The following is a 27,689-nucleotide window of genomic DNA, read 5'->3' on the forward strand; positions in this document are numbered from 1 at the left end:
CCCGTATACCCCATCTTACAATGTGAATTTATTCCCTTACCCTATTCCCCCAATCTTACAACGTGAATTTATTCGCTTACCCTATTCCCCCAATCTTACAATGTGAATTTATTCCCTTACCCTATACCCCCAATGTTACAATGTGAATTTATTCCCTTACCCTATACCCCCAATCTTACAATGTGAATTTATTCTCTTACCCTATACCCCCAATCTTACAATGTGAATTGATTCCCTTACCCTATTCCCACAATCTTACAAAGTGAATTTATTCTCTTACCCTATTCCCCCAATCTTACAATGTGAATTTATTCTCTTACCCTATTCCCACAATCTTACAAAGTGAATTGATTCCCTGACGCTTTTCCCCCAATCTTACAATGTGAATAGATTCCCTTACCCTCTTCCCCCAATCTTACAATGTGAATTTATTCCCTGACGCTTTTCCCCCAATCTTAGAATGTGAATAGATTCCCTTACCCTATTCCCCCAATCTTACAATGTGAATTTATTCTCTTACCCTATTCCCCCAATCTTACAATGTGAATTTATTCCCTTACCCTATTCCCCCAATCTTACAAAGTGAATTTATTCCCTTACCCTATTCCCACAATCTTACAATGTGAATTTATTCCCTTACCCTATTCCCCCAATCTTACAATGTGAATTTATTCCCTTACCCTATTCCCCCAATCTTACAATGTGAATTTATTCCCTTACCCTATTCCCCCAATCTTACAAAGTGAATTTATTCCCTTACCCTATTCCCACAATCTTACAATGTGAATTTATTCCCTTACCCTATTCCCCCAATCTTACAATGTGAATTTATTCCCTTACCCTATTCCCCCAATCTTACAATGTGAATTTATTCCCTTACCCTATACCCCCAATCTTACAATGTGAATTTATTCCCTTACCCGATACCCCCAATCTTACAATGTGAATTTATTCCCTTACCCTATTCCCCCAATCTTACAATGTGAATTTATTCCCTTACCCTATTCCCCCAATCTTACAATGTGAATTTATTCCCTTACCCTATTCCCCCAATCTTGCAATGTGAATTAATTCCCTTCCCGTATACCCCATCTTACAATGTGAATTTATTCCCTTACCCTATTCCCCCAATCTTACAACGTGAATTTATTCCCTTACCCGACACCCCCAATCTTACAATGTGAATTTATTCCTTTACCCTATTCCCCCAATCTTACAATGTGAATTTATTCCCTTACCCTATTCCCCCAATCTTGCAATGTGAATTAATTCCCTTACCGTATCCCCCATCTTACAATGTGAATAGATTCCCTTACCCTCTTCCCCCAATCTTACAATGCGAATTTATTCCCTTACCCTATTCCCCCAATCTCACAATGTGAATTTATTCCCTTCCGCTATAACACCAATTTTACAATGTGAATTTATTCCTTTACCCTATTCCCCCAATCTTACAATGTGAATTTATTCCCTTACCCTATTCCCCCAATCTTGCAATGTGAATTAATTCCCTTACCGTATACCCCATCTTACAATGTGAATCGATTCCCTTACCCTATTCCCCCAATCTTACAATGCGAATTTATTCCCTTACCCTATTCCCCCAATCTCACAATGTGAATTTATTCCCTTACGCTATAACACCAATTTTACAATGTGAATAGATTCCCGTACCCTACACCCCCAATCTTACAATGTGAATTTATTCCCTCACCCTGTTCCCGCAATCTTACAATGTGAATTTATTCCCTTACTCTATACGCCCATCTTACAGTGTGAATTTATTCACTCACCCTATTCCCCCAATCTTACAATGTGAATTGATTCCCTTACCCTATTCCCGCAATCTTACAATGTGAATTTTTTCCCTTACGTTATACCCCCAATCTTACAATGTGAATTTATTCCCTTACCCTATTCCCCCAATCTTACAATGTGAATAGATTCCCTTACCCTATTCCCCCAATCTTACAATGTGAATTTATTCCCTTACCCTATTCGCCCAATCTTACAATGTGAATTTATTCCCTTACCATATTCCCCCAATCTTACAATGTGAATTTATTCCCTTACCATATTCCCCCAATCTTACAATGTGAATAGATTCCCTTACCCTATTCCCCCAATCTTACAATGTGAATTTATTCCCTTACCCGATTCCCCCAATCCTACAAGGTGACTTTATTCCCTTACCCTATTCCCCCAATCTTACAATGTGAATAGATTCCCTTACCCTATTCCCCCAATCTTACAATGCGAATTTATTCCCTTACCCTATTCCCCCAATCTTACAATGTGAATTTATTCCCTTACGCTATAACACCAATTTTACAATGTGAATAGTTTCCCTTACCCTACACCCCCAATCTTACAATGTGAATTTATTCCCTTACCCTATTCCCGCAATCTTACAATGTGAATTTATTCCCTTACTCTATACGCCCATCTTACAATGTGAATTTATTCCCTTACCCTATACCCCCAATCTTACAATGTGAATTTATTCTCTTACCCTATTCCCCCAATCTTACAATGTGAATTGATTCCCTTACCCTATTCCCCCAATCTTACAATGTGAATATATTCCGTTACCCTATTCCCCTAATCTTACAATGTGAATTTATTCCCTTACCCTATTCCCCCAATCTTACAATGTGAATAGATTCCCTTACCCGATTCCCCCAATCTTACAATGTGAATAGATTCCCTTACCCTATTCCCCCAATCTTACAATGTGAATACATTCCCTTATCCTATTCCCTCAATCTTACAATGTGAATTTTTTCCCTTACGTTGTACCCCCAATGTGAATTTATTCCCTTACCCTATTCCCCCAATTTTACAATGTGAATTTATTCCCTTACCCTATACCCCCAATCTTACAATGTGAATTTATTCCCTTAACCAATTCCCCCAATATTACAATGTGAATTTATTCTCTTACCCGATTCCCCCAATCTTGCAAAGTGAATTTATTCCCTTACCCTATACCCCCAATGTTACAATGTGAATTTATTCCCTTACCCTATACCCCCAATCTTACAATGTGAATAGATTCCCTTACCCTATTCCCCCAATCTTACAATGCGAATTTATTCCCTTACCCTATTCCCCCAATCTTACAATGTGAATTTATTCCCTTACGCTATAACACCAATTTTACAATGTGAATAGTTTCCCTTACCCTACACCCCCAATCTTACAATGTGAATTTATTCCCTTACCCTATTCCAGCAATCTTACAATGTTAATTTATTCCCTTCCTCTATACGCCCACCTTACAATGTGAATTTATTCCCTTACCCTATACCCCCAATCTTACAATGTGAATTTATTCCCTTACCCTATTCCCCCAATCTTACAATGTGAATTTATTCCCTCACCCTATTCCCCCAATCTTGCAATGTGAATTAATTCCCTTTCCGTATACCCCATCTTACAATGTGAATTTATTCCCTTACCCTATTCCCCCAATCTTACAATGTGAATAGATTCCCTTACCATTTTCCCGCTATCTTACAATGTGAATAGATTCCCTTACCCTATTCCCCCAATCTTACAATGCGAATTTATTCCCTTACCCTATTCCCCCAATCTCACAATGTGAATTTATTCCCTTACGCTATAACACCAATTTTACAATGTGAATAGATTCCCGTACCCTACACCCCCAATCTTACAATGTGAATTTATTCCCTCACCCTATTCCCGCAATCTTACAATGTGAATTTATTCCCTTACTCTATACGCCCATCTTACAATGTGAATTTATTCCCTTACCCTATACCCCCAATCTTACAATGTGAATTTATTCTCTTACCCTATTCCCCCAATCTTACAATGTGAATTGATTCCCTTACCCTATTCCCCCAATCTTACAATGTGAATATATTCCGTTACCCTATTCCCCCAATCGTACAATGTGAATTTATTCCCTTACCCTATTCCCCCAATCTTACAATGTGAATAGATTCCCTTACCCGATTCCCCCAATCTTACAATGTGAATACATTCCCTTATCCTACTCCCCCAATGTTACAATGTGAATTTTTTCCCTTACGTTATACCCCCAATCTTACAATGTGAATTGATTCCCTTACCCTATTCCCCCAATTTTACAATGTGAATTTATTCCCTTACCCGATACCCCCAATCTTACAATGTGAATTTATTCCCTTATCCAATTCCACCAATATTACAATGTGAATTTATTCTCTTACCCGATTCCCCCAATCTTACAATGTAAATTTATTCCCTTACCCTATACCCCCAATGTTACAATGTGAATTTATTCCCTTACCCTATACCCCCAATCTTACAATGTGAATAGATTCCCTTACCCTACACCCCCAATCTTACAATGTGAATTTATTCCCTTACCCTATTCCCGCAATCTTACAATGTGAATTTATTCCCTTACTCTATACGCCCATCTTACAATGTGAATTTATTCCCTTACCCTATACCCCCAATCTTACAATGTGAATTTATTCCCTTACCCTATTCCCCCAATCTTACAATGTGAATTTATTCCCTTACCCTATTCCCCCAATCTTACAATGTGAATTTATTCCCTTACCCTATTCCCCCAATCTTGCAATGTGAATTAATTCCCTTCCCGTATACCCCATCTTACAATGTGAATTTATTCCCTTACCCTATTCCCCCAATCTTACAACGTGAATTTATTCCCTTACCCTATTCCCCCAATCTTACAATGTGAATTTATTCCCTTACCCTACACCCCCAATCTTACAATGTGAATTTATTCCTTTACCCTATTCCCCCAATCTTACAATGTGAATTTATTCCCTTACCCTATTCCCCCAATCTTGCAATGTGAATTAATTCCCTTACCGTATACCCCATCTTACAATGTGAATAGATTCCCTTCCCCTATTCCCCCAATCTTACAATGCGAATTTATTCCCTTACCCTATTCCCCCAATCTCACAATGTGAATTTATTCCCTTACGCTATAACACCAATTTTACAATGTGAATAGATTCCCGTACCCTACACCCACAATCTTACAATGTGAATTTATTCCCTCACCCTATTCCCGCAATCTTACAATGTGAATTTATTCCCTTACTCTATACGCCCATCTTACAGTGTGAATTTATTCTCTTACCCTATTCCCCCAATCTTACAATGTGAATTGATTCCCTTACCCTATTCCCGCAATCTTACAATGTGAATTTTTTCCCTTACGTTATACCCCCAATCTTACAATGTGAATTTATTCCCTTACCCTATTCCCCCAATCTTACAATGTGAATAGATTCCCTTACCCGATTCCCCCAATCTTACAATGTGAATAGATTCCCTTACCCTATTCCCCCAATCTTACAATGTGAATACATTCCCTTATCCTATTCCCTCAATCTTACAATGTGAATTTTTTCCCTTACGTTATACCCCCAATCTTACAATGTGAATTTATTCCCTTACCCTATTCCCCCAATCTTACAATGTGAATTTATTCCCTTACCCAATTCCCCCAATATTACAATGTGAATTTATTCTCTTACCCGATTCCCCCAATCTTACAATGTGAATTTATTCCCTTACCCTATACCCCCAATGTTACAATGTGAATTTATTCCCTTACCCTATACCCCCAATCTTACAATGTGAATTTATTCTCTTACCCTATACCCCCAATCTTACAATGTGAATTGATTCCCTTACCCTATTCCCACAATCTTACAAAGTGAATTTATTCTCTTACCCTATTCCCCCAATCTTACAATGTGAATTTATTCTCTTACCCTATTCCCACAATCTTACAAAGTGAATTTATTCCCTGACGCTTTTCCCCCAATCTTACAATGTGAATAGATTCCCTTACCCTCTTCCCCCAATCTTACAATGTGAATTTATTCCCTGACGCTTTTCCCCCAATCTTAGAATGTGAATAGATTCCCTTACCCTATTCCCCCAATCTTACAATGTGAATTTATTCTCTTACCCTATTCCCCCAATCTTACAATGTGAATTTATTCCCTTACCCTATTCCCCCAATCTTACAAAGTGAATTTATTCCCTTACCCTATTCCCACAATCTTACAATGTGAATTTGTTCCCTTACCCTATTCCCCCAATCTTACAATGTGAATTTATTCTCTTACCCTATTCCCCCAATCTTACAATGTGAATTTATTCCCTTACCTTATTCCCCCAATGTTACAACGTGAATTTATTCCCTTACCCTATTCCCCCAATCTTTCAATGTGAATTTATTCCCTTACCCTATTCCCCCAATCTTACAATGTGAATTTATTCCCTTACCCTATTCCCCCAATCTTACAATGTGAATTTATTCCCTTACCCTATTCCCCCAATCTTACAATGTGAATTTATTCCCTTACCCTATTCCCCCAATCTTACAATGTGAATTTATTCTCTTACCCTCTACCCCCAATCTTACAATGTAAATTTATTCCCTTACCCTATTCCCCAATCTTACAATGTGAATAGATTCCCTTACCCTATTCCCCCAATCTTACAATGTGAATTTATTCCCTTACCCTATTCCCCCAATCTTACAATGTGAATTTATTCTCTTACCCTATACCCCCAATCTTACAATGTGAATTTATTCCCTTACCCTATTCCCCCAATCTTACAATGTGAATCGATTCCCTTACCCTATTCCCCCAATCTTACAATGTGAATTTATTCTCTTACCCTATACCCCCAATCTTACAATGTGAATTTATTCCCTTACCCTATTCCCCCAATGTTACAATGTGAATTTTTTCCCTTACGTTATACCCCCAATCTTACAATGTGAATTCATTCCCTTACCCTGTGCCCCCAATCTTACAATGTGAATTTATTCTCTTGCCCTCTACCTCCAATGTTACCATGTGAAATAATTCCGTTACTCTTTACCTGCAATGTTACCACATGAATTTATTCCCATTCTCCAAATCCCTAATTCTTGACGGGGTTTGATGGGATAGATGCTGAGAGGCTGTTTCCCCTGGCTGGAGAGTCTGGAACTTGGGGTAACAATGTGAAGATATGGGTTGACTATTTTGGACCGAAATGAGGAAACATTTGTTCACTCAGAGGGTTGTGAATCTTTGGAATTCTCTACCCCAGAGGGCTGAGGATGCTCAGTAACTGAGTCTATTCAAGACTGAGATCAATCGATTTTTTGGACTCTTGGGGAATCAAGGGATATGGGAATAGGGTGGGAAAGTGGAGTTGAGGTAGAAGATCAGCCATGATCTGATTGAACGTCAGAGCAGGCTCGAGGAGCCGTATGGCCGACTCCTGCTCTTGTTTCTTAAGTTCTTACTCTATACCTCCAATGTTATCATGTGAACTTATTGCCTACCCTATACTTCCAATGTTATTATGTACAGTTATTCCTTACCCTCTACCTCCAATGTTACTGTGTAAATTAATTCCATTACCCTATTCCTCCGATGTTACCATGTGAATTCCTTCCCTGACCCTATATGTAAGGGTCAGGGAAGAGTATATAAGAGTTTATATGACCCTTTTACGCAGTGAGTTGTAATGATCTGGAATGCACTGCCTGAAAGGGTGGTGGAAGCTGATTCAATAGTAATTTTGAAAAGGGAATTAGATAAAGACTTGAAGGGAAAAAATTTACAGGGCTATGGAGAAAGGGCAGGGGAATGGGACTACTTGGATAGCTCTTTCAAAGAGCCAGCACAGGCACGATGGGCCAGATGGCTATGACTATGATGTATCTCCTGGGTGTAATGACTCATTCTGGGGTACAATGCCATAGGTGGCGGCGGCATTCCATTACCTCTGTGGTAATTTGTCCCTGTGCTAATCTGGACAGTGAGGGTTATTACAATGAAAGCTGATCCCGTTCTCCTCAGGCATCCACGCACATTCGTTTTTATCAGGAGTCGCTGGATTAAGATTCCTGCCTGAAATGTCGTCCTCACTAGCTGAAGAATGCCAAGGTTCAACTGTAGCTTCCTCCCCTCTACTGCCCCAGCTGAGTTCATCCAACTCAGCACAGACCTGAGACCCTCCTCGTCTGTATGGTACAGCGCTACACTGTGCAATACGTCTACTACAAAAATATATCAACGTTCAATATAAGAGTGACTTGCCGATAGCAGAAATAAAGGCAGCAACAAAAATTGAGAGGAAGGTGGGATCTGTAGATCTGCATCAATGCCTTTTTAACCCATGCATCATATACAATGAAGGATGGTTGGGAACGATTAAACTGTAATTTACTCTAAATTCACAGAACATCAAAGGGAAGCTTGAGTGCTTTACGTACATCATCTCAGTCCAGAGGTTAGATCAACTTTTTGCCACCCACAATTTATTCTATATAATAATATAGCCTCAACAGAATGAAAGCCAAGTTAAACATAGCACTGAAATGGCACTGAAAGAATATGAGATCATGACTGCAAAATAATATCCCTCAGGGGCATTCAACTAAGACTGCGTCAAAAACAAAAACTTTATTGGCTTCCGGGATCCTGGGCTAAATCTGGAGGCACCCTGCTGTGCTCAGTTTACAAAACGGCATACAAGAAAAATAATTAGATGACAGCTGGCTGGCACAGTGGGTTCTAAAAATCAAACCACACGATTGCCAGGCAATGACCATTTCCAACAAGAGAATCTAGCCACCTCCCCATGACTTTCAATGACATTATCATTGCCAAATCCCCTACCATCAACATCCTAGGGTGACCATTGACCAGAAACTGAACTGGACCAGCCACATAAATACCGTGGCTGTTGAGGAGGTCAGAGGCTGGGTATTCTGCGGTGAGTGGCTCACCTCCCCAAAGCCTCACCACCACCTACATGGCACAAGTCAAGAGTGTGATGGAATACTCTCCACTTGCCTGGATGAGTGCAACCGCAACAACACTCAAGAAGCTCAACACCATCCAGGACAAAGCAGCCCGCTTGATCTGCAGCCCATCCACACCTTAAACATCCACTCCCTCCACTACCGTCATACTGTGACTGCAGTGTGCGCTATCCACATGCACAGCAACAAGCTGCTAAGGTTTCTTCGACAGCACCTCCCAAACCCACGATTTCCAGCACCTGGAAGGACAAGGTGCATGGGAGCACCGCACCTCCAAGTTTCCCTCTAAGTCACACATCATCCCAACATGGACATACATTGTCGTTCCTTCATCGTCGCTGGGTCAAAATTCTGGAACCGTGGGAGCACCTTCACCACACGGTCTGCAGCGGTTCAAGGCGGCGGCTCACCACCATCTTCTCAAGGGCAACTAGGGATGGGCAATAAATCCTGGCCATGCCAGTGATGCCCACATCCCAAGAATGAATAATAAAAAAAAATATCGCTGGGGCCTCATTCGAATCCAACTCAAAAGATGGGATGAAAGTCTCTTCACTTCGCTGGTGGTAGGGTCCGAGGCACACCTGCTTTTACATTGTGCCTGGTGCCACCTGCTCCTGGTATGCAAGGCTCACAAAAATAAACACACCAGATTCGGTAAGACCGGTGGCCAAGGCTATTCTGTTTGATTTGGGTCTACTTGGCCACTGGCCTGAGTGAATCCGGCGAGGTTACTTCTCGGGCAATATGGAAGCAGCTCGACCAGTTTTATTTCAGCACAAGAAAAAAAAACTGCCTATAATTTGGGAATGGCGCTCAAAGTGGCCACAAGAATGGCTCGTGTGAGCAATGAGAAAAATTGTTTCTGCAGAGCAGAGAGCGTTTTACTCTGTATTAATCCTGTCTTGCACCTGATCTGTGAATGCTAAATGGCGACACTGGGTACAAAAAAAAACTGGGAAAATGTTCCATCCCGGAATTCTTCACCTTGATGGGCACAAATAAAAATCTCTGTGTAAATTTCTTTTTTTCTAAACTTTCCAGTTACCCTTCCATTTATTTGGATATTGGTTGAATTGAAAACCTACCTGCGACGGGTGCAAGTATGGCTCCGGTGAAGCCAAGTTAGTCTGTACAGAAACACTCTTTTCCAACAGCACTTGAGGAAAGCCGAGCTTTTCGAATGTGTTCCTTTTCCAGTGTTTGCTCTCCTGCTGAGCCAGTGCTTCATCCTCACTGAAGGCACGAACCACAGGTCCCGGCATGGGTAGAGGAAGGGCCCCGTCGCTCTCGTAACCAGACACTTCTTTCTGCGAATCCCAGCTGCTCCGCTGCTTGATGTGATGCAGCTGCTGTGCCTCCCGTGCCAGCCTCGCCTGAGTCATGTGTACGTCGGGGTAGCCCCGCAGCATCTCCGCCTCGGCGCTCTTGCTGTCGGTCTGGCTCATCTGAGGCTGGCCGAGGGGCGAGATCCGCTCTTCCGCCAGCAGCCGCTCAGGCACCGGGTTCATTTCTCCGCAGCTCTCCCCCACCCCGCCACAAGTCTCCTGTGTCAGCGAGGGCTTCCTGCTTTTCCTCTTCCGTGAGTTTGGGGAATAGCCTATTGACGATAACGAGTCATGTTGGCTGGACCATGACATTGAGTCCTCATGAATCAGCTGGCTGCTCTGGTGACTGTATCTGGCTTCCGACCCTTCCAGGCCATTATAGTCAGTGGATCTTGATTCAGAACGTTGGAAGTCTCTCACCAGCGAATGGCTGTGCTGTAATGTATAAGAAATAGTGGATGTCGCACTAGGTGAATACCGATGTTTCGTACTTGATTTGAACTTTGGGCTAGAGCCGGATTGCTCTACGTACACCAGCTGCTTCACAAGCTCTTTGCCCGCGGGACTGTATTCTAAGCTCATGGATTTCTCTGGGCACTTTTGTTTTGTTAACACCAGATGCTGATAAGGGGAATTCTGGCCCTGTTTGGGAGAGTGGAGCATTGGATGCGGCTTCCGAACTGGGGACTTCTGAGGCGACCCTGCTTTGTAGTGGCTCATTCCCTCGCACTGTACCTCCATGGGCGGTTCATCGTAAATAGGAGCCTGGTATTCGACGGGGGGCTCCTCGTAAAGAGGAGGCTCGTAGCCATAGCGAGGAGATGAGGGCTGGGATTCAAAGGAGTACTTTCTATGCTGGTAATGGATTGGAGAATGGTAGGGTTCCCCTCTGGTAAGCACTGGGGAACAGCCGCCAATGTGCTCCGCCCTTTTCAGGTAAGGGGATGGCTTGCGTTCAGTGAAGAAGACCTGGTTGTCACTGTCCGACGCGAAGCTGTGAGCGTGAGGCAGCTGGTGTCCCGATGGCCTCCGAGGCCGCGTTCCTTGCTGGTTCTCGGCATTCCCGTTACCCTGATGCATTAAGTAACTCGGTTCCCGGTCTGTAACTTTAATCAACATCCGTTCCTTGGTGCCAGTCATCCACCTATGAGGTGATGTCCTGCAAAAAAGGAGAGAAAAAGAAACGAAGAGTTAAAACAAGAGGGGACAGATGATAAAGGACAGCAGCTACAGCATGTAAAACTATAGGTGCATGGATGCCTGATTACCATTGACAGGAATGTGGCCGGTCTGTAACTCTGTGTCTGATTAATCCACTTGGCACACTCTCAATAAACATCTCGTTTACACATGTCACAGCGGCCGAAAATAATTTTCTTCATTTGGATTTATTTAGTTTTGGATTTAGACAACCTAATGTGGCAGGTCAGGTAATGCTGAGTGGGCAGCACACAGATCGTTTCTGACATTCCCGAGCTGCTCCAGTCCACGCTCGCAATCGTTAACTGGCTGCACGCAAATTTCTGCATCATTTCGTTGCTCCTCCCTCGTGGAATCCGTGAATTACACAGAACATTGCCATCGTGACTAGATACTTAAATTAAGATTTAAAATTAAAAAACTGAAAAATGTCAGAATTTTAATTTTTTTCAATTATCAGTTTATAGCGTTTAAAAACAATTTGGAGAAAGTCACTTCTTTTTGGAGGGGGAGGGAGGATAAAAGATTTACATTAAAAAAATGTATCTTTTTAAAACAGAGCCAATTGTGACCATATCTCAAAATGAGATGGAATGTAATCAAGTGGCCTTTCATTAGGCTTCTTGTTTGGTTGCAGTTGCTCTATGGGAGTTTTAATATAGTCAATGTTCTACAAATAAAAAAGTATTGCTACTAGCTTTTATACTCTTAATTCATTGACCCAAATTACTCGCCACCAGTACTAGGCCTGTAACCAACGGTACTTCTTCATATCTCAAAATACTCTCTCCAGGCACAACCCGTGTTTGGAAGGACAAAACATACAAGTGGATGATTCAGTACTTGTCAAAGTTCAACTAATAAGGCTACACATATTTTTCTATATTTGTTCTGTAGACTTGGTGACACTGGAAAGGCTGCACGTATTGCTCATCCCTAGCTGCACTGAGAAGGTCGTGGTGGGCTTTCCTCTCAAAACTTTGCTGCCCGTATCCTAACTCGCACCCGTGCTCGCCGATCTACATTGGCCCCTGGTCCGCAACATCTTCGATTTTAAAATTCTCATCCTTGTGTTCAAACCCCTCCCTGGGTTCGCCCCCTCCCTATCTCTGTAACCTCCTCCAGCCCTGTAACTCTCCGAGATCTCTGCGCTCCTCCAATTCTTGCCTCTTGCGCATGCCCGATTTTCTTCATTCCACCATTGGCGACCTTGCCTTCAGCTGCCTAGACCCTAACCTCTGGAATTCCCTCCCTAAACCTTTCCGCCTCTCTCTACCTCTCTCTCCTCCTTTAAGACGCTCCTTAAAACCTACCTCTTTGACCAAGCTTTTTAATCACCTGTCCCAATATCTTCATATGTGACTCGGTGTCAAATTTTGATAACACTCTGTGAAGCACCTTGGGACGTTTTACTACGTTAAAGGCACTATATAAATGCAAGTTGTTATTGTAGTGATTGTTTTAAACATCTGAGTGGCTTGCAAGACCACTTCAGAGGGCAGTAAGAATCAACTAGGTGGGTGTGATAGATTCCCTTCCCTGAAGGATATTGATAAACCTGTTTGGTTTTTATGATAATCTGGCAGCTTTCATGGTCAGTTTTTCACAAATTACCAGATGTATTGAACTCAATGTCACAACCTGTTGTAGTGGGAATTAAACTCATGACCTCTGGGTTACCACTCCAGTGCCACAACCACTGCATGATATTGGGATGCAGAAAGCCTTTCTACCTATTTTATCTTATCCTTTTACAGTACCAACCATACCATTTTCCCATTGCAGCATTTAGTTGCTTAAACGGATCCAACATCTTGGCCTCAGCCACCCCGCTTGGCTATCACTCCCACTATTGGTCACCCTCTATGCAAAAAGATCAGTCCTAAACATGGCCTTCTTGTCCTGTACCAGTGGAGTTACTATGGATATTTTCACGTTTGGTGATAGCGTAAAACGGGCGATATCGGATCTTCCGCCCCTTACTCACCTCTCTCCATTTTCCTTTCTATTGAAGTTAAAAGTTAAAATTACCCCCATTACACTGCAACAAAGTGACCATAATTGTGTGGCCATACTTCACAAAATAGGGACATCTCAAGGGCAATCAGGGGTGGGCAATAAATGCCGGCCTCACCAGCGACGCCCACATCCCATGAACGAATAAAAAAAAAATGTAAACTATAACCATATGCCTCCCATCTACAATAAATATCTCTCCTGCTCAATCAGACTGCAGCAACTCACTGTTCAATCATTCTATCCTCCACCAGGTACCAGCCTGCTCTCCTCTCGATCCTCACAGAAATCCAGATTTTAGTCCACAAATGCTAGCAACTATTTACTATTATACCAGTACACGGACCCAACTTGTTCGCTGGGAGTAAGATAGTTGTGGCTCTGTAGGGCAAAACACCCAAACTTGAAGTGTTACAGAGAGGGCGAGAAACAAGGAGACCAAACGCATACAAGACAGTCACAAAAGAATGACATACACGCCAACCATCAGCTTTTTATTTGTCAGCCCTGGCTCAGTGGGTAGAACTCTCGCCTCTGAGTCAGAAGGTCATTAGTTCCGATCCTGCTCCAGAGACTTGACCACGGGGACAGTGGCAGCGTGGATACAAAACTGGCTATGGGTCAGAAAGCAGAGAGTAGTGGTGAACAGTTGTTTTTTAGACTGGAGGGAAGTATACAATGATGTTCCCCAGGGGGTCAGTATTAGGACCACTGCTCTTTTTGATATATATTAATGACCTGGACTTGGGTGTAGAGGGTATAATTTTGAAGTTTGCAGATGACATGAAACTCAGAAATTTAGTAAACAATGTGGAGGATAGTAACAGGCTTCAGGAGGACATAGACAGACTGGTGGAATGGGCAGGCACATGACAGATGAAATTTAACACAGAGAAATGTGAAGTGATGCATTTTGGTAGGAAGAATGAGGAGAGGCAATATAAACTAAATGGTACAATTTTAAATGGGGTGCAGGAACAGAGAGACCTGGGGCTGCACATACACAAATCTTTGAAGGTGGCAGGACAAGTTGAGAAGGCTGTTAAAAAAGCATATGGGATTGTGGGCTTTATTAATAGAGGCATAGAGTACAAAAGCAAGGAAGTTATGCTAAACCTTTATAAAACACTGGTTAGGCCTGAGCTGGAGTATTGTGTTCAATTCTGGGCACCACACTTGAGGAAGGATAGTAAGGCCTTAGAGAGGGTGCAGAAGAGATTTATTAGAATGGTACCAGGGATGAGCAACTTCAGTTATGTGAAGAGACTGGAGAAGCTGGGGTTGTTCTCCTCAGAACAGAGAAGGTTAAGGGGAGATTTGATAGAGGTGTTCAAAATCATGAACAGTTTTGACAGAGTAAATAAGGAGAAACTGTTTCCAGTGGCAGAAGAGTCAGTAACCAGAGGACACAGATTTAAGGTGATCAGCAAAACAGCCAGAGGCGACATGAGGAAACATTTTCTTTTACACACAGGGAGTTGTAATGGTCTGGAATGCACCGCCCTTGAAGCAGATCCAATAGTAACTTTCAAAAGGGAATTGGATAAATACTTGAAGGGAAAAAATTTACAGGGCTATGGGGAAAGAGCAGGAGAATGGGACTAATTGGATAGCTCTATCAAAGAGCCGGCACAGGCAGGATGGGCTGAGTGGCCTCCTCCTGTGCTGTATCTACTATGATAATCCAGGCTGACACTCCATGTGCAGTAGAGGGAGTGCTGCACTGTCAGAGGTGCCATCTTTCGGATGAGACATTAAACCGAGGCCCTGTCAGCCCTCTCGGGTGGACCTAAAAGATCCCACGGCACTATTCGAAGATCAGCAGGGGAATTCTTCCTGGTGACTTGGCCAATATCCCTCAATCAACATCACTAAAAAAACAGAAGATCTGGTCATTGCTGTTTGTGGGATCTTGCTGTGCGCAATTTGGCTGCCGTGTCTCCTACATTACAACAGTGACTGCGCTTCAAAAATACTTCCTTGGCTGTAAAGCGCTTTGGGGTGTCCTGTGGTCATGAAAGGCGCTATATAAATGCAAGTTCTTTCTTTCTTTTTTAAGCTGATAGGCGATGTTTCACAAGAAGAAACAGCTTTCTTCAGTCCGATTGGAAGTTGTCAATATTGCATGAATACTGGTGCAACTTTCTATCCAAAGTTAAGTAGAGGAGGCTCCCTGACTGCTTCCCTCTAACCAGGAAGTGCTAGTGTGATTGACAGCCTTGTACTAAAATAGCTGATGAATACAAATCATATGTTTTGAAGCTCCACAGTTGTTTCTAGTTTGTTACTGGCTGAAATTGTTAACAAATGCTACAAATATGAAGCGATCAGATCAGTTGTAAGGCAGGATTGAAAGATCACAGAAATCTCTCTTGTACATAAATGCAACTTAAATGATGGCAAGCTCGTATCCCATTGCACTTTCAGTTTATCTCATTGGGCCAAAATTTACTGCAGCCGGCGAACAAACGGCACTTGCAGTTCATTAGACTTGCCCTTTGCCCGTTTAATTTCCACAAGCTTTTACACAGCAAACTGCTGTAAGTGGGAGTAAGAAACAGCGCGGTGCCCTCTACAGGGCATCTGGAGCCTGTGTGAACAGGACAAGCAACAGTGTGTCTCCTTAACCAATCAGATTGAAGGATTGACCGGGGCAAAGTCTGAACCAGGAAGTGCAAGTTAGAATAGTGAATTCAATGTCAAATCAGGTACAGAAAGAGAAGTGAAGAGAGGGAAAGAAAGATTGGATTAAGAGAGAGACAAAAGAGATAAAGAAAATGTTTTTAAAAATTGAATTAAAATCTCCAACAATTAAAAGCTGAAGGAATGAGACTCCACATTTGTACGGTTAATTTTCAGTGCCAGAGAGGTTGTTTGGCAGTAATTAACACTGATCAGCCGTTAAAAAGGGTACTTAGACTGAAATGGACTAGCCCTAACTTTCTATGGCGAGTTTGGTACCTATCTCCATGCAAATACAGGAACTTCACGCCATTCAATGTATTTCACTGGTGAGCCAGACAGCGAGATGCCGTTTCCGAGAAGTTAATGGCAGAGCAGTGCATCTTAGATAGCAACTTCCAGATTTTCGCGTTTAACCGCGCTTCTGCGCTCGCCTGAAGTTGCTGTGCGATTTACGCATTAATAACGGTGAGCTCCGTCAGCCTCACCATTATTTTGACAGTAAATTCTGGCCTATTGTCTTATAGAATCATAGAATCATAGAAGTTACAACATGGAAACAGGCCCTTCGGCCCAACATGTCCTGTCGCCCAGTTTATACCACTAAGCTAGTCCCAATTTCCTGCACTTGGCCCATATCCCTCTATACCCATCTTACCCATGTAACTGTCCAAATGCTTTTTAAAAGACAAAATTGTACCCGCCTCTACTACTGCCTCTGGCAGCTCGTTCCAGACACTCACCACCCTTTGAGTGAAAAAATTGCCCCTCTGGACCCTTTTGTATCTCTCCCCTCTCACCTTAAATCTATGCCCCCTTGTTATAGACTCCCCTACCTTTGGGAAAAGATCTTGACTATCTACCTTATCTATGCCCCTCATTATTTTATAGACTTCTATAAGATCACCCCTTAACCTCCTACTCTCCAGGGAAAAAAGTCCCAGTCTGTCTAACCTCTCCCTATAAGTCAAACCATCAAGTCCCGGTAGCATCCTAGTAAATCTTTTCTGCACTCTTTCTAGTTTAATAATATCCTTTCTATAATAGGGTGACCAGAACTGTACACAGTACTCCAAGTGTGGCCTCACCAATGCCCTGTACAACTTCAACAAGACATCCCAACTCCTGCATTCAATGTTCTGACCAATGAAACCAAGCATGCCGAATGCCTTCTTCACCACCCTATCCACCTGTGACTCCACTTTCAAGGAGCTATGAACCTGTACTCCTAGATCTCTTTGTTCTATAACTCTCCCCAACGCCCTACCATTAACGGAGTAGGTCCTGGCCCGATTCGATCTACCAAAATGCATCACCTCACATTTATCTAAATTAAACTCCATCTGCCATTCATCGGCCCACTGGCCCAATTTATCAAGATCCCGTTGCAATCCTAGATAATCTTCTTCACTGTCCACAATGCCACCAATCTTGGTGTCATCTGCAAACTTACTAACCATGCCTCCTAAATTCTCATCCAAATCATTAATATAAATAACAAATAACAGCGGACCCAGCACCGATCCCTGAGGCACACCGCTGGACACAGGCATCCAGTTTGAAAAACAACCCTCTACAACCACCCTCTGTCTTCTGTCGTCAAGCCAATTTTGTATCCAATTGGCTACCTCACCTTGGATCCCTTGAGATTTAACCTTATGTAACAACCTACCATGCGGCACCTTGTCAAAGGCTTTGCTGAAGTCCATGTAGACCACGTCTACTGCACAGCCCTCATCTATCTTCTTGGTTACCCCTTCAAAAAACTCAATCAAATTCGTGAGACATGATTTTCCTCTCACAAAACCATGCTGACTGTTCCTAATCAGTCCCTGCCTCTCCAAATGCCTGTAGGTCCTGTCCCTCAGAATACCCTCTAACAACTTACCCACTACAGATGTCAGGCTCACCGGTCTGTAGTTCCCAGGCTTTTCCCTGCCGCCCTTCTTAAACAAAGGCACAACATTTGCTACCCTCCAATCTTCAGGCACCTCACCTGTAGCGGTGGATGATTCAAATATCTCTGCTAGGGGACCCGCAATTTCCTCCCTAACCTCCCTTAACGTCCTGGGATACATTTCATCAGGTCCCAGAGATTTATCTACCTTGAGTCGCGTTAAGACTTCCAGCACCTCCCTCTCTGTAATATGTACACTCCTCAAGACATCACTATTTATTTCCCCAAGTTCCCTAACATCCATGCCTTTCTCAACCGTAAATACCAATGTGAAATATTCATTCAGGATCTCACCCATCTCTTGTGGTTCCGCACATAGATGACCTTGTTGATCCTTAAGAGGCCCTACTCTCTCCCTAGTTACTCTTTTGCCCTTTATGTATTTGTAGAAGTTCTTTGGATTCTCCTTTGCCTTATCTGCCAAAGCAATCTCATGTCCCCTTTTTGCCCTCCTGATTTCTCTCTTAACTCTACTCCGGCAATCTCTATACTCTTCAAGAGATCCACTTGATCCCAGCTGCCTATGCATGTCATATGCCTCCTTCTTCTTTTTGACTAGGGCCTCAATCTCCCGAGTCATCCAAGGTTCCCTACTTCTACCAGCCTTGCCCTTCACTTTATAAGGAATGTGCTTACCCTGAACCCTGGTTAACACACTTTTGAAAGCCTCCCACTTACCAGACGTCCCTTTGCCTGCCAACAGACTCTCCCAATCAACTTCTGAAAGTTCCTGTCTAATACCATGAAAATTGGCCTTTCCCCAATTTAGAATTTTAACTTTTGGGCCAGACCTATCCTTCTCCATAGCTATCTTAAAACTAATGGAATTATGATCACTGGTCCCAAAGTGATCCCTCACTAACACTTCTGTCACCTGCCCTTCCTTATTTCCCAAGAGGAGGTCAAGTTTTGCCCCCTCTCTAGTCGGGCCATCCACATACTGAATGAGAAATTCCTCCTGAATACACTCAACAAATTTCCCTCCATCCAAGCCCCTAATGCTATGGCTGTCCCAGTCAATGTTGGGAAAGTTAAAGTCCCCTACTATTACCACCCTATTTTTCTTGCAGCTGTCTGTAATCTCCTTACATATTTGCTCCTCAATTTCCCGTTGACTATTTGGGGGTCTGTAGTACAATCCTATCAAAGTGATGTCTCCCTTCTTATTTTTCAGTTCTACCCATATAGACTCAGTGGGCGAACCCTCGGATATATCCCCTCTCACTACTCTTCATATCCCATATGGTCTATATTTAGCGGCTTTTTGAGTTGTCACTTTTTTTTGGCACCATGTCAACTTTTGCTGGTTTCCTAAGTTAGTGTCACCAACTCTGGTTGGATATATTCCTGGAGGTTTCATCACATGACCTCCCACCCCACTGGGTCAAACAGTCTTTTCTTCACATCTCCAATATTTTTATAACTAATAATTGGAAGTGTTGAAAGAAAATTTAAAAAACAAATTTTTTTCAATAGGCCCATGATTTTTCTCCTGAGTTGCTAGCAGCAGTGTCCAGGAGACTCCAGGACAATCCTGGAGGGTTGGCAACCCTATCCTAAGCTCTCATGTATGATGCTTTACTTGACCTAAGGCCACTTAAAACCAGCCGTAGAGCACACATCGCCAAATCAGAAGGTTGGATTAGATTGGATAGGTGGATGAAGGAAAAGAGGATGAAGGGATGTGGGAACAGGGTGGGTAAATGTGATTAGGACTTTTCTGCTTACGTAGGGGGTAAATGCCGATATAAATTGGTTGGGGCGAATGGCCTGTTTCTATGTTATAACTTCTACACACAGGTCCTGGCTTTGAATTGTGTTGCTCAACGACATTCCACCCACCCTGTCTCAGTTGGGTGATCATCAGCTGGACTGTTGATTGGTAAAGTTCTTCACTTTTGCTTTTAGAAACATAGAAAATAGGAGCAGGAGTAGGCCATTTGGCCCTTCAAGCCTGCTCCGCCATTCAATATGATCATGGTTGATCCTTTATCTCAATACCATATTCCCGCTCTCTCCCCATACCTCGATGCCTTTTGTGTCTAGAAATCTATCTCGCTCCTTCTTAAATATATTCAGTAACTTGGCCTCCACAGCCTTCTGTGGTAGAGAATTCCACAGGTTCACCACCCTCTGAGTGAAGAAATTTCTCCTCATCTCAGTCCTAAATGTCCTACCCCATATCCTGAGACTGTGACCCCTCGTTCTAGACCCCCCCAGCCAGAGGAAACATCCTCCCTGCATTCAGTTTGTCTAGCCCTGTCAGAATTTTATATGTTTCAATGAGATCCCCTCTCATTCTTCTAAACTCGAGTGAATACAGGCCGAGTCGACCCAATCTCTCCTCATATGACAGTCCTGCCATCCCAGGAATCAGTCTGGTGAACCTTCGCTGCACTCCCTCTATCGCAAGTATATCCTTTCTTAGGTAAGGAGACCAAAACAGCATGCAATACTCCAGGTGTGGTCTCACCAAGGCCCTGTGTAACTGCAGTAGGACATCCTTGCTCCTGTACTCAAATCCTCTTGCAATGAAGGCCAACATACCATTTACCTTCCGAACTGCTTGATGCACCTGCATATTTGCTTTCAGTGACTGGTGTGCAAGGACACCCAGGTCCCTTTGTACATCAACATTTCCCAATCTATCACCATTTAAATAACACTCTGCCTTTCTGTTTCTCCTTCCGAAGTGGATAACTTCACATTTATCCACGTTATACTGCATCTACCACGTATTTGCCCACTCACTCAACTTGTCTAAATCGCCTTGAAGCCTCTTTGCATCCTCCTCACAACTCACAATCCCACCTAGTTTTGTGTCATTAGGAAAATTGGAAATATTACACTGGGTTCCCTCATCCAAATCATTGATATATATTGTGAATAGCTGGGGCCCAAGCACTGATCCCTGCGGTACCCCACTAGTCACTGCCTGCCACTCCGAAAAAGACCCATTTATTCCTACTCTGTTTCCTGTCTGTTAACCAATTTTCAATCCATGCCAGTATATTACCCCCAATCCCATGTGCTTTAATTTTGCACACTAACCTCTTATGTGGGACTTTATCATAGGACTTCTGAAAATCCAAATAAACCACATCCACTGGTTCTCCCTTATCTATTCTACCAGTTACATCCTCAAAAAACTCCATTGGTTTCTCTAGTTCCAGCTCTGCTGTATCCAGGTGATCTCTAGCAACAGCTCCATCTCTACTGTGTCCAAGTGACCTCTAGCACTAGTTCCATCTCTGCTGTCTCCAGGTGACCTCTAGCACAAGTTCCATCTCTGCTGTGTCCAGGTGAACCCTAATACAAGCTCCATCTCTGCTGTGTCCAGGTGAACCCTAATACAAGCTCCATCTCTGCTGTGTCCAGGTGAACTCTAGTACAAGCTCCATCTCTGCTGTGTCCAGGTGAACTCTAGCACTAGTTCCATCTCTGCTGTGTCCAGGTGAACTCTAGTACAAGCTCCATCTTTGCTGTGTCCAGGTGAACTCTAGCACTAGTTCCATCTCTGCTGTGTCCAGGTGAACTCTAGTACAAGCTCCATCTTTGCTGTGTCCAGGTGAACTCTAGCACTAGTTCCATCTCTGCTGTGTCCAGGTGAACTCTAGTACAAGCTCCATCTTTGCTGTGTCCAGGTGACCTCTAATACAAGCTCCATCTTTGCTGTGTCCAGGTGACCTCTAATACAAGCTCCATCTCTGCAGTGTCCAGGTGAACTCTAGTACAAGCTCCATCTCTGCTGTGTCCAGGTGAACCCAAGTACAAGCTCCATCCAATTCAAGTCTCCTATCAATACCTGAATATAACCCCCAAATTACCATTGGGGAACTTAAAAAAAAATGTTGAAGACAGTTCATTTAAAAAAAATTATTTTGTTTATACATTTAAAAATATTTGTCCCAGTTTTATTACGATTCAGCTGGGGGAGAAAAGTATTGAATGAACTACATTAAGTGGCAAAAAGGAGTAAGTTGTCAGAATGCTTTTGGTGTGGCTGCTGCAGGCTTTAATGGTCCAAGTACCTTCTTGGCCACACCGGTCTCCAGATGGTCAAAGTATCTCCTCAGCCACATGGGGCACAAGACAGTCCTGACATCTTCTTGGCCACATGGAGCTCCAGACAGTCACTGCATTGGTCCCTTTGGACTTCAGACTGCCCACGCTCCTTCTTGGCCTCTCTGGCTTCAGACAGTCCAAACTCCTCCTCCGTGGCTCTGGGTCACTGACAGCTTACCCAACTCCTGAGTCGCTCTGTGTTTCCGACTACCTACCCAGCTCTTTTGGGTTTCGGAGCAGCATCTCTCTGGAGATGTGTTAATACTCAAGTGATGTGAAACCAGTATCCTAGCAGCCTCGTTACTACGGTAACTGAAATGTTAGCTGTAAACGGCAGAGAGAAATTCTCCTTCTCCTGTATATTAGGTAGCATAATAACAGGGTGCAGACGAAGACAAGGGTAGTTGTATCTCAAAACAGACCATGGCGGTTTCATGGAGCATAACAATATTTGGAGTCAATGTACTGGACCACAAACCGGGGACAGACTTTCAACAGCAATGTGCAAGTTTCATCACCCTCCTGTACCAGAACGTGCAATGGTCGGACCCCAATCGTACAGCCAAGTTCGTACTAGTGAAGCTAGTCTGTTAGGCAATCAGCGTGAAACAGAATACAGGTGGTGAAATGAAACTCTGAGCATTCTGTAAAAGCTGCGAACTGGCGCATATTTCCCTGTGAGCATAGGAGTCAGAGTGAACAGCACGATATACAATACACAACTACTTAACTCCAACAAAACAATGCAACATTGCCTGAAATAGAACTTTAAACATATGATAAATACGGGGGTGGGGGTGGGGAAGAGCGAAATACTACGTACATACCATAAAGAAAGGGAGCACATAATATTTTAAATTCAAGGGGAAAGACTTAGCTGGGTATAGACTAGAAACACAGCAGTGCCAGAGTACTGGAGAATTGCAAATGTTACACCCATGTTCAAAAAAGGGTGTAAGGGTAAACCCCGCAACTATAGGCCAGTCAGTTTAACCTCAGTGGTGGGGAAGCTTTTAGAAACAACAATCATAGAATCATAGAATGGTTACACAGAAGGAGGCCATTCGGCCCGTTGAGCCCGTGCCGGCAATGCAAGAGCAATCCAGTTAGTCCTTATTTTTTTATTCGTTCATGGGATGTGGGCATCGCTGGCGAGGCCAGCATTTATTGCCCATCCCTAATTGCCCTTGAGAAGGTGGTGGTGAGCCGCCTTCTTGAGCTACAGTCCATGTGGTGAAGGTTCTCCCACAGTGCTGTTAGGAAGGGAGATCCAGGATTTTGACCCAGCGACGATGAAGGAATAGCGATATATTTTTAAGTCAGGATGGTGTGTGACTTGGAGGGAAACGTGCAGGTGTTGTTGTTCCCATGTGTCTGCTGCCCTGGTCCTTCTAGGTGGTAGAGGTTGCGGGTTTGGGAGGTGTTGTCGAAGAAGCCTTGGCGAGTTGTTGCAGTGCATCCTGTGGATGGTACACATTGCAGCCATGGTGCACCGGTGGTGAAGGGAGTGAATGTTTAGGGTGGTGGATGGGATGCCAATCAAGCTTTGTCCTGAATGGTGTCGAGCTTCTTGAGTGTTGATGGAGATGCAGTCATCCAGGCAAGTGGAGAGTATTCCATCACACTCCTGACTTGTGCCTTGTAGATGGTGGAAAGGCTTTGGGGAGTCAGGAGGTGAGTCACTCACCGCATAATACCCAGCCTCTGACCTGCTCTTGTAGCCACAGTATTTATGTAGCTGGTCCAGTTAAGTTCTGGTCAATGGTGATCCACAGGATGTTGACGGTGGGGGATTCGGCGATGGTAATGCCATTGAAGGGGAGGTGGTTAGACTCTCTCTTGTTGGAGATGGTCATTGCCTGGCACTTGTCTGGCGCGAATGTTACTCACCTGGATGTTGTCCAGGTCTTGCTGCATGCAGGCACGGACTGCTTCATTATCTGAGGGGTTGCGAATGGAACTGACCACTGTGCAATCATTAGCGAACATCCCCATTTCTGACCTTATGATGGAGGGAAGGTCATTGATGAAGCAGCTGAAGATGGTTGGGCCTAGGACACTGCCCTGAGGAACTCCTGCAGCAATGTCCTGGGGCTGTGATGATTGGCCTCCAACAGCCGCTACCAACTTCCTTTGCGCTAGGTATGACTCCAGCCACTGGAGAGTTTTCCCCCTGATTCCCATTGACTTCAATTTTACTAGGGCTCCTTGGTGCCACACTCGGTCAAATGCTGCCTTGATGTTAAGGGCAGTCACTCTCACCTCACCTCTGGAATTCAGCTCTTTTGTCCATGTTTGGACCAAGGCTGTAATGAGGTCTGGCGGAACCCAAACTGAGCATCGGTGAGCAGGTTATTGGTGAGCAAGTGCCGCTTGATAGCACTGTCGACGACACCTTCCATCACTTTGCTGATGATTGAGAGTGGACTGATGGGGCGGTAATTGGCGGGATTGGATTTGTCCTGCTTTTTGTGGACAGGACATACCTGGGCAATTTTCCACATTGTCGGGTAGATGCCGGTGTTGTAGCTGTACTGGAACAGTTTGGCTAGAGGCGCGGCTAGTTCTGGAACACAAGTTTTCAGCACTACAGCCGGGATGTTGTTAGGGGCCCATAGCCTTTGCTGTATCCAGTGCACTCAGCCGTTTCTTGATATCACGTGGAGTGAATCGAATTGGCTGAAGACTGGCTTCTGTGATGGTGTGGATAACAGGAGGAGGCCGAGATGGATCATCCACTCGGCACTTCTGGCTGATGATGGTTGCAAACGCTTCAGCCTTGTCTTTTGTACTCACGTGCTGGACTCTGCCATCATTGAGGATGGGGATGTTTACAGAGCCTCCTCCTCCCGTTAGTTGTTTAATTGTCCACCACCATTGACGACTTGATGTGGCAGGACTGCAGAGCTTTGATCTGATCCGTTGGTTGTGGAATCACTTAGCTCTGTCTATAGCATGTTGCTTCCGCTGTTTAGCATGCATATAGTCCTGTGTTGTAGCTTCACCAGGTTGGCACCTCATTTTTAGGTAAGCCTGGTGCTGCTCCGGGCATGCTCTTCTACACTCCTCATTGAACCAGGGTTGATCCCCTGGCTTGTTGGTAATGGCAGAGTGAGGAATATGCCGGGCCATGAGGTTACAGATTGTGCTGGAATGCAAATCTGCTGCTGCTAATGGCCCACATTGCCTCATGGATGCCCAGTTTTGAGCTGCTAGATCTGTTCTGAATCTATCCCATTTAGCACGGTGGTAGTGCCACACAACATGTTGGATGGTGTCCTCACTGTGAAGATGGGACTTCGTCTCCACAAGGACTGTGCGGTGGTCACTCCTACCAATACTGTCATGGACAGATGCATCTGCGACAGGTAGATTGGTGAGTACGAGGTCAAGTAGGTTTTTCCCTCGTGTTGGTTCGCTCACCACTTGCTGCAGGCCCAGTCTGGCAGCTATGTCCTTCAGGACTCGGTCAGCTCGGTCAGTAGTGGTGCTACTGAGTCACTCTTGGTGATGGACATTGAAGTCCCTCACCCAGAGTACATTCTGTGCCCTTGCTACCCTCAGTGCTTCCTCCAAGTGGTGCTCAACATGGAGGAGGACTGATTTATCAATTGAGGGAGGGCAGTAGGTGGTAATCAGCAGGTTTCCTTGCCCACGTTTGACCTGATGCCATGAGATTTCATGGGGTCCAGATTCAATGCTAAGGCCACTCCCTCCTGATTGTATATCACTGTACCGCCACCTCTGGTCGGTCTGTCCTGCCGGTGGGACAGGACATACCCAGGGATGATGATGGAAGAGTCTGGGACACTGGCTGAAAGGTATGATTCTATGAGTATGGCTATGTCAGGCTGTTGCTGGACTGGTCTGTGGGACAGCTCTCCCAATTTTGGCACAAGTCCCCAGGTGTTAGTGAGGAGGACTTTGCAGGGTCGACTGGGCTTGGTTTGCCTTTGTCATGACCGGTGCCGGGTGGTCTGTCCGGTTTTATTCTTATTGTGACTTTTGTGTAGCGAGATTGTACAACTGAGTGGCTTGCTAGGCCATTAAGAATCAACCACATTGCTGTGGGTCAGGAGTTGCATATAGAGTCATAGAGTCATACAGCACGGATGGAGGCCCTTCGGCCCATCGTGTCCGCGCCGGCCATCAAGCCCTGTCTACTCCAATCCCATATTCCAGCATTTGGTCTGTAGCCTTGTATGCTATGGCATTTCAAGTGCTCATCCAAATGCTTCTTGAATGTTGTGAGGGTTCCTGCCTCCACAACCCTTTCAGGCAGTGAGTTCCAGACTCCAACCACCCTCTGGGTGAAAATATAGGCTCGACCTGGTAAGGACAGCAGGTTTCCTTCCCTAAAGGGCATTAATGAGCTAGATGGGTTTTTAATGACAATCCAGTAGTTTCATAGCCACCATTACTGATACTAGTTTTTTTTAAATTCCAGATTTTATTTAGTTAATTGTATTTAAATTCCCCAGCTGTAGTGGTGGGATTTGAACTCATGACTCTGGATTATTAATCCAGACCTCTAGATTACTAGCCCAGTAACATAACCACTATGCTACCATACCCATTCCCCTCTCTTTCCCCGTAAATCCGGGACAAAATAAACAGTCACTTGGACAAGTGTGGATTAATTAAGGAAAGCCAGCACGGATTTATTAAAGGCCAATCGTGTTTAACTAACCTATTAAGTTTTTTGATGCAGTAGCTGAGAGGGTTGATGAGGGCAATGTGGTTGATGTGGTGTATATGGACTTCCAAAAGGTGTTTGATGAAGTGCCACATAATAGGCTTGTCAGCAAAATTGAAGCCCATGGAATAAAAGGGGCAGTGGCTGCATGGATACAAGATTGGCTAAGTGACAGGAAACACAGACTAGTGGTGAATGGTTGTTTTTCGGACAGGAGGAAGGTATATAGTGGTGTTACCCAGGGGTCGGTACTAGGACCACTGCTTTTCTTATATTAATGACTTGGACTTGGGTGTACAGGGCACAATTTCCAAATCTGCAGATGACACAAAACTTGACAGTGAGGAGGATAGTGATGGACTTCATGAGGACGTAGACAGGCTGGTGGAATGGGCAAACACGTGGCAGATTAAATTTAAACGCAGAGATGTGCGAAGTGATACATTTTGGTAGAAAGAACAAGGAAAGGCAATATAAACTAAATGGTACAATTCTAAAGGGGGTGCAGGAACAGAGAGATCTGGGGGTATATGTGCACAGATCGTTGAAGGTGGCAGGGCAGGTTGAGAAAGCGGTTAAAAAAAGCATATGGGATCCTTGGCTTTATAAATCGAGGCATAGTGTAGAAAAGCAAGGAGGTTATGGTGAACCTTTATAAAACACTGGTTCGGCCACAACTGGAATATTGTGTCCAGTTCTGGACACCACACTTTAGGAAGGATGTGAAAGCCTTAGATGTGCAGAAAAGATTTACTAGAATGGTTCCAGGGATGAGGGACTTCAGTTACATAGATAGACTGGAGAAGCTGAGGTTGTTCTCCTTAGAGCAGAGAAGGTTGAGAGGAGATTTGATAGAGGTGTTCAAAATCATGAAGGTTCTAGACAGAGTTGGTAGAGAGAAACTGT

The 27,689-nt window shown here is 43.9% G+C and overlaps 1 protein-coding gene across 1 annotated transcript in view; it reads right to left on the reverse strand.

Moving 5' to 3' along the window:
• arhgap39 (Rho GTPase activating protein 39) overlaps window positions 1-27,689 on the reverse strand; it is a 541,093-nt gene that overhangs the window by 222,164 nt on the left and 291,240 nt on the right. The window contains exon 4 of the mRNA XM_067968557.1: window positions 9,928-11,326. Within this exon, the coding sequence (XP_067824658.1) occupies window positions 9,928-11,326 (1,399 nt within the window). The remainder of the gene's footprint in view (window positions 1-9,927; window positions 11,327-27,689) is intronic.

This window comes from Heptranchias perlo, chromosome 2, assembly GCF_035084215.1.
Source record: "Heptranchias perlo isolate sHepPer1 chromosome 2, sHepPer1.hap1, whole genome shotgun sequence".
NCBI lineage: Eukaryota > Metazoa > Chordata > Chondrichthyes > Hexanchiformes > Hexanchidae > Heptranchias > Heptranchias perlo.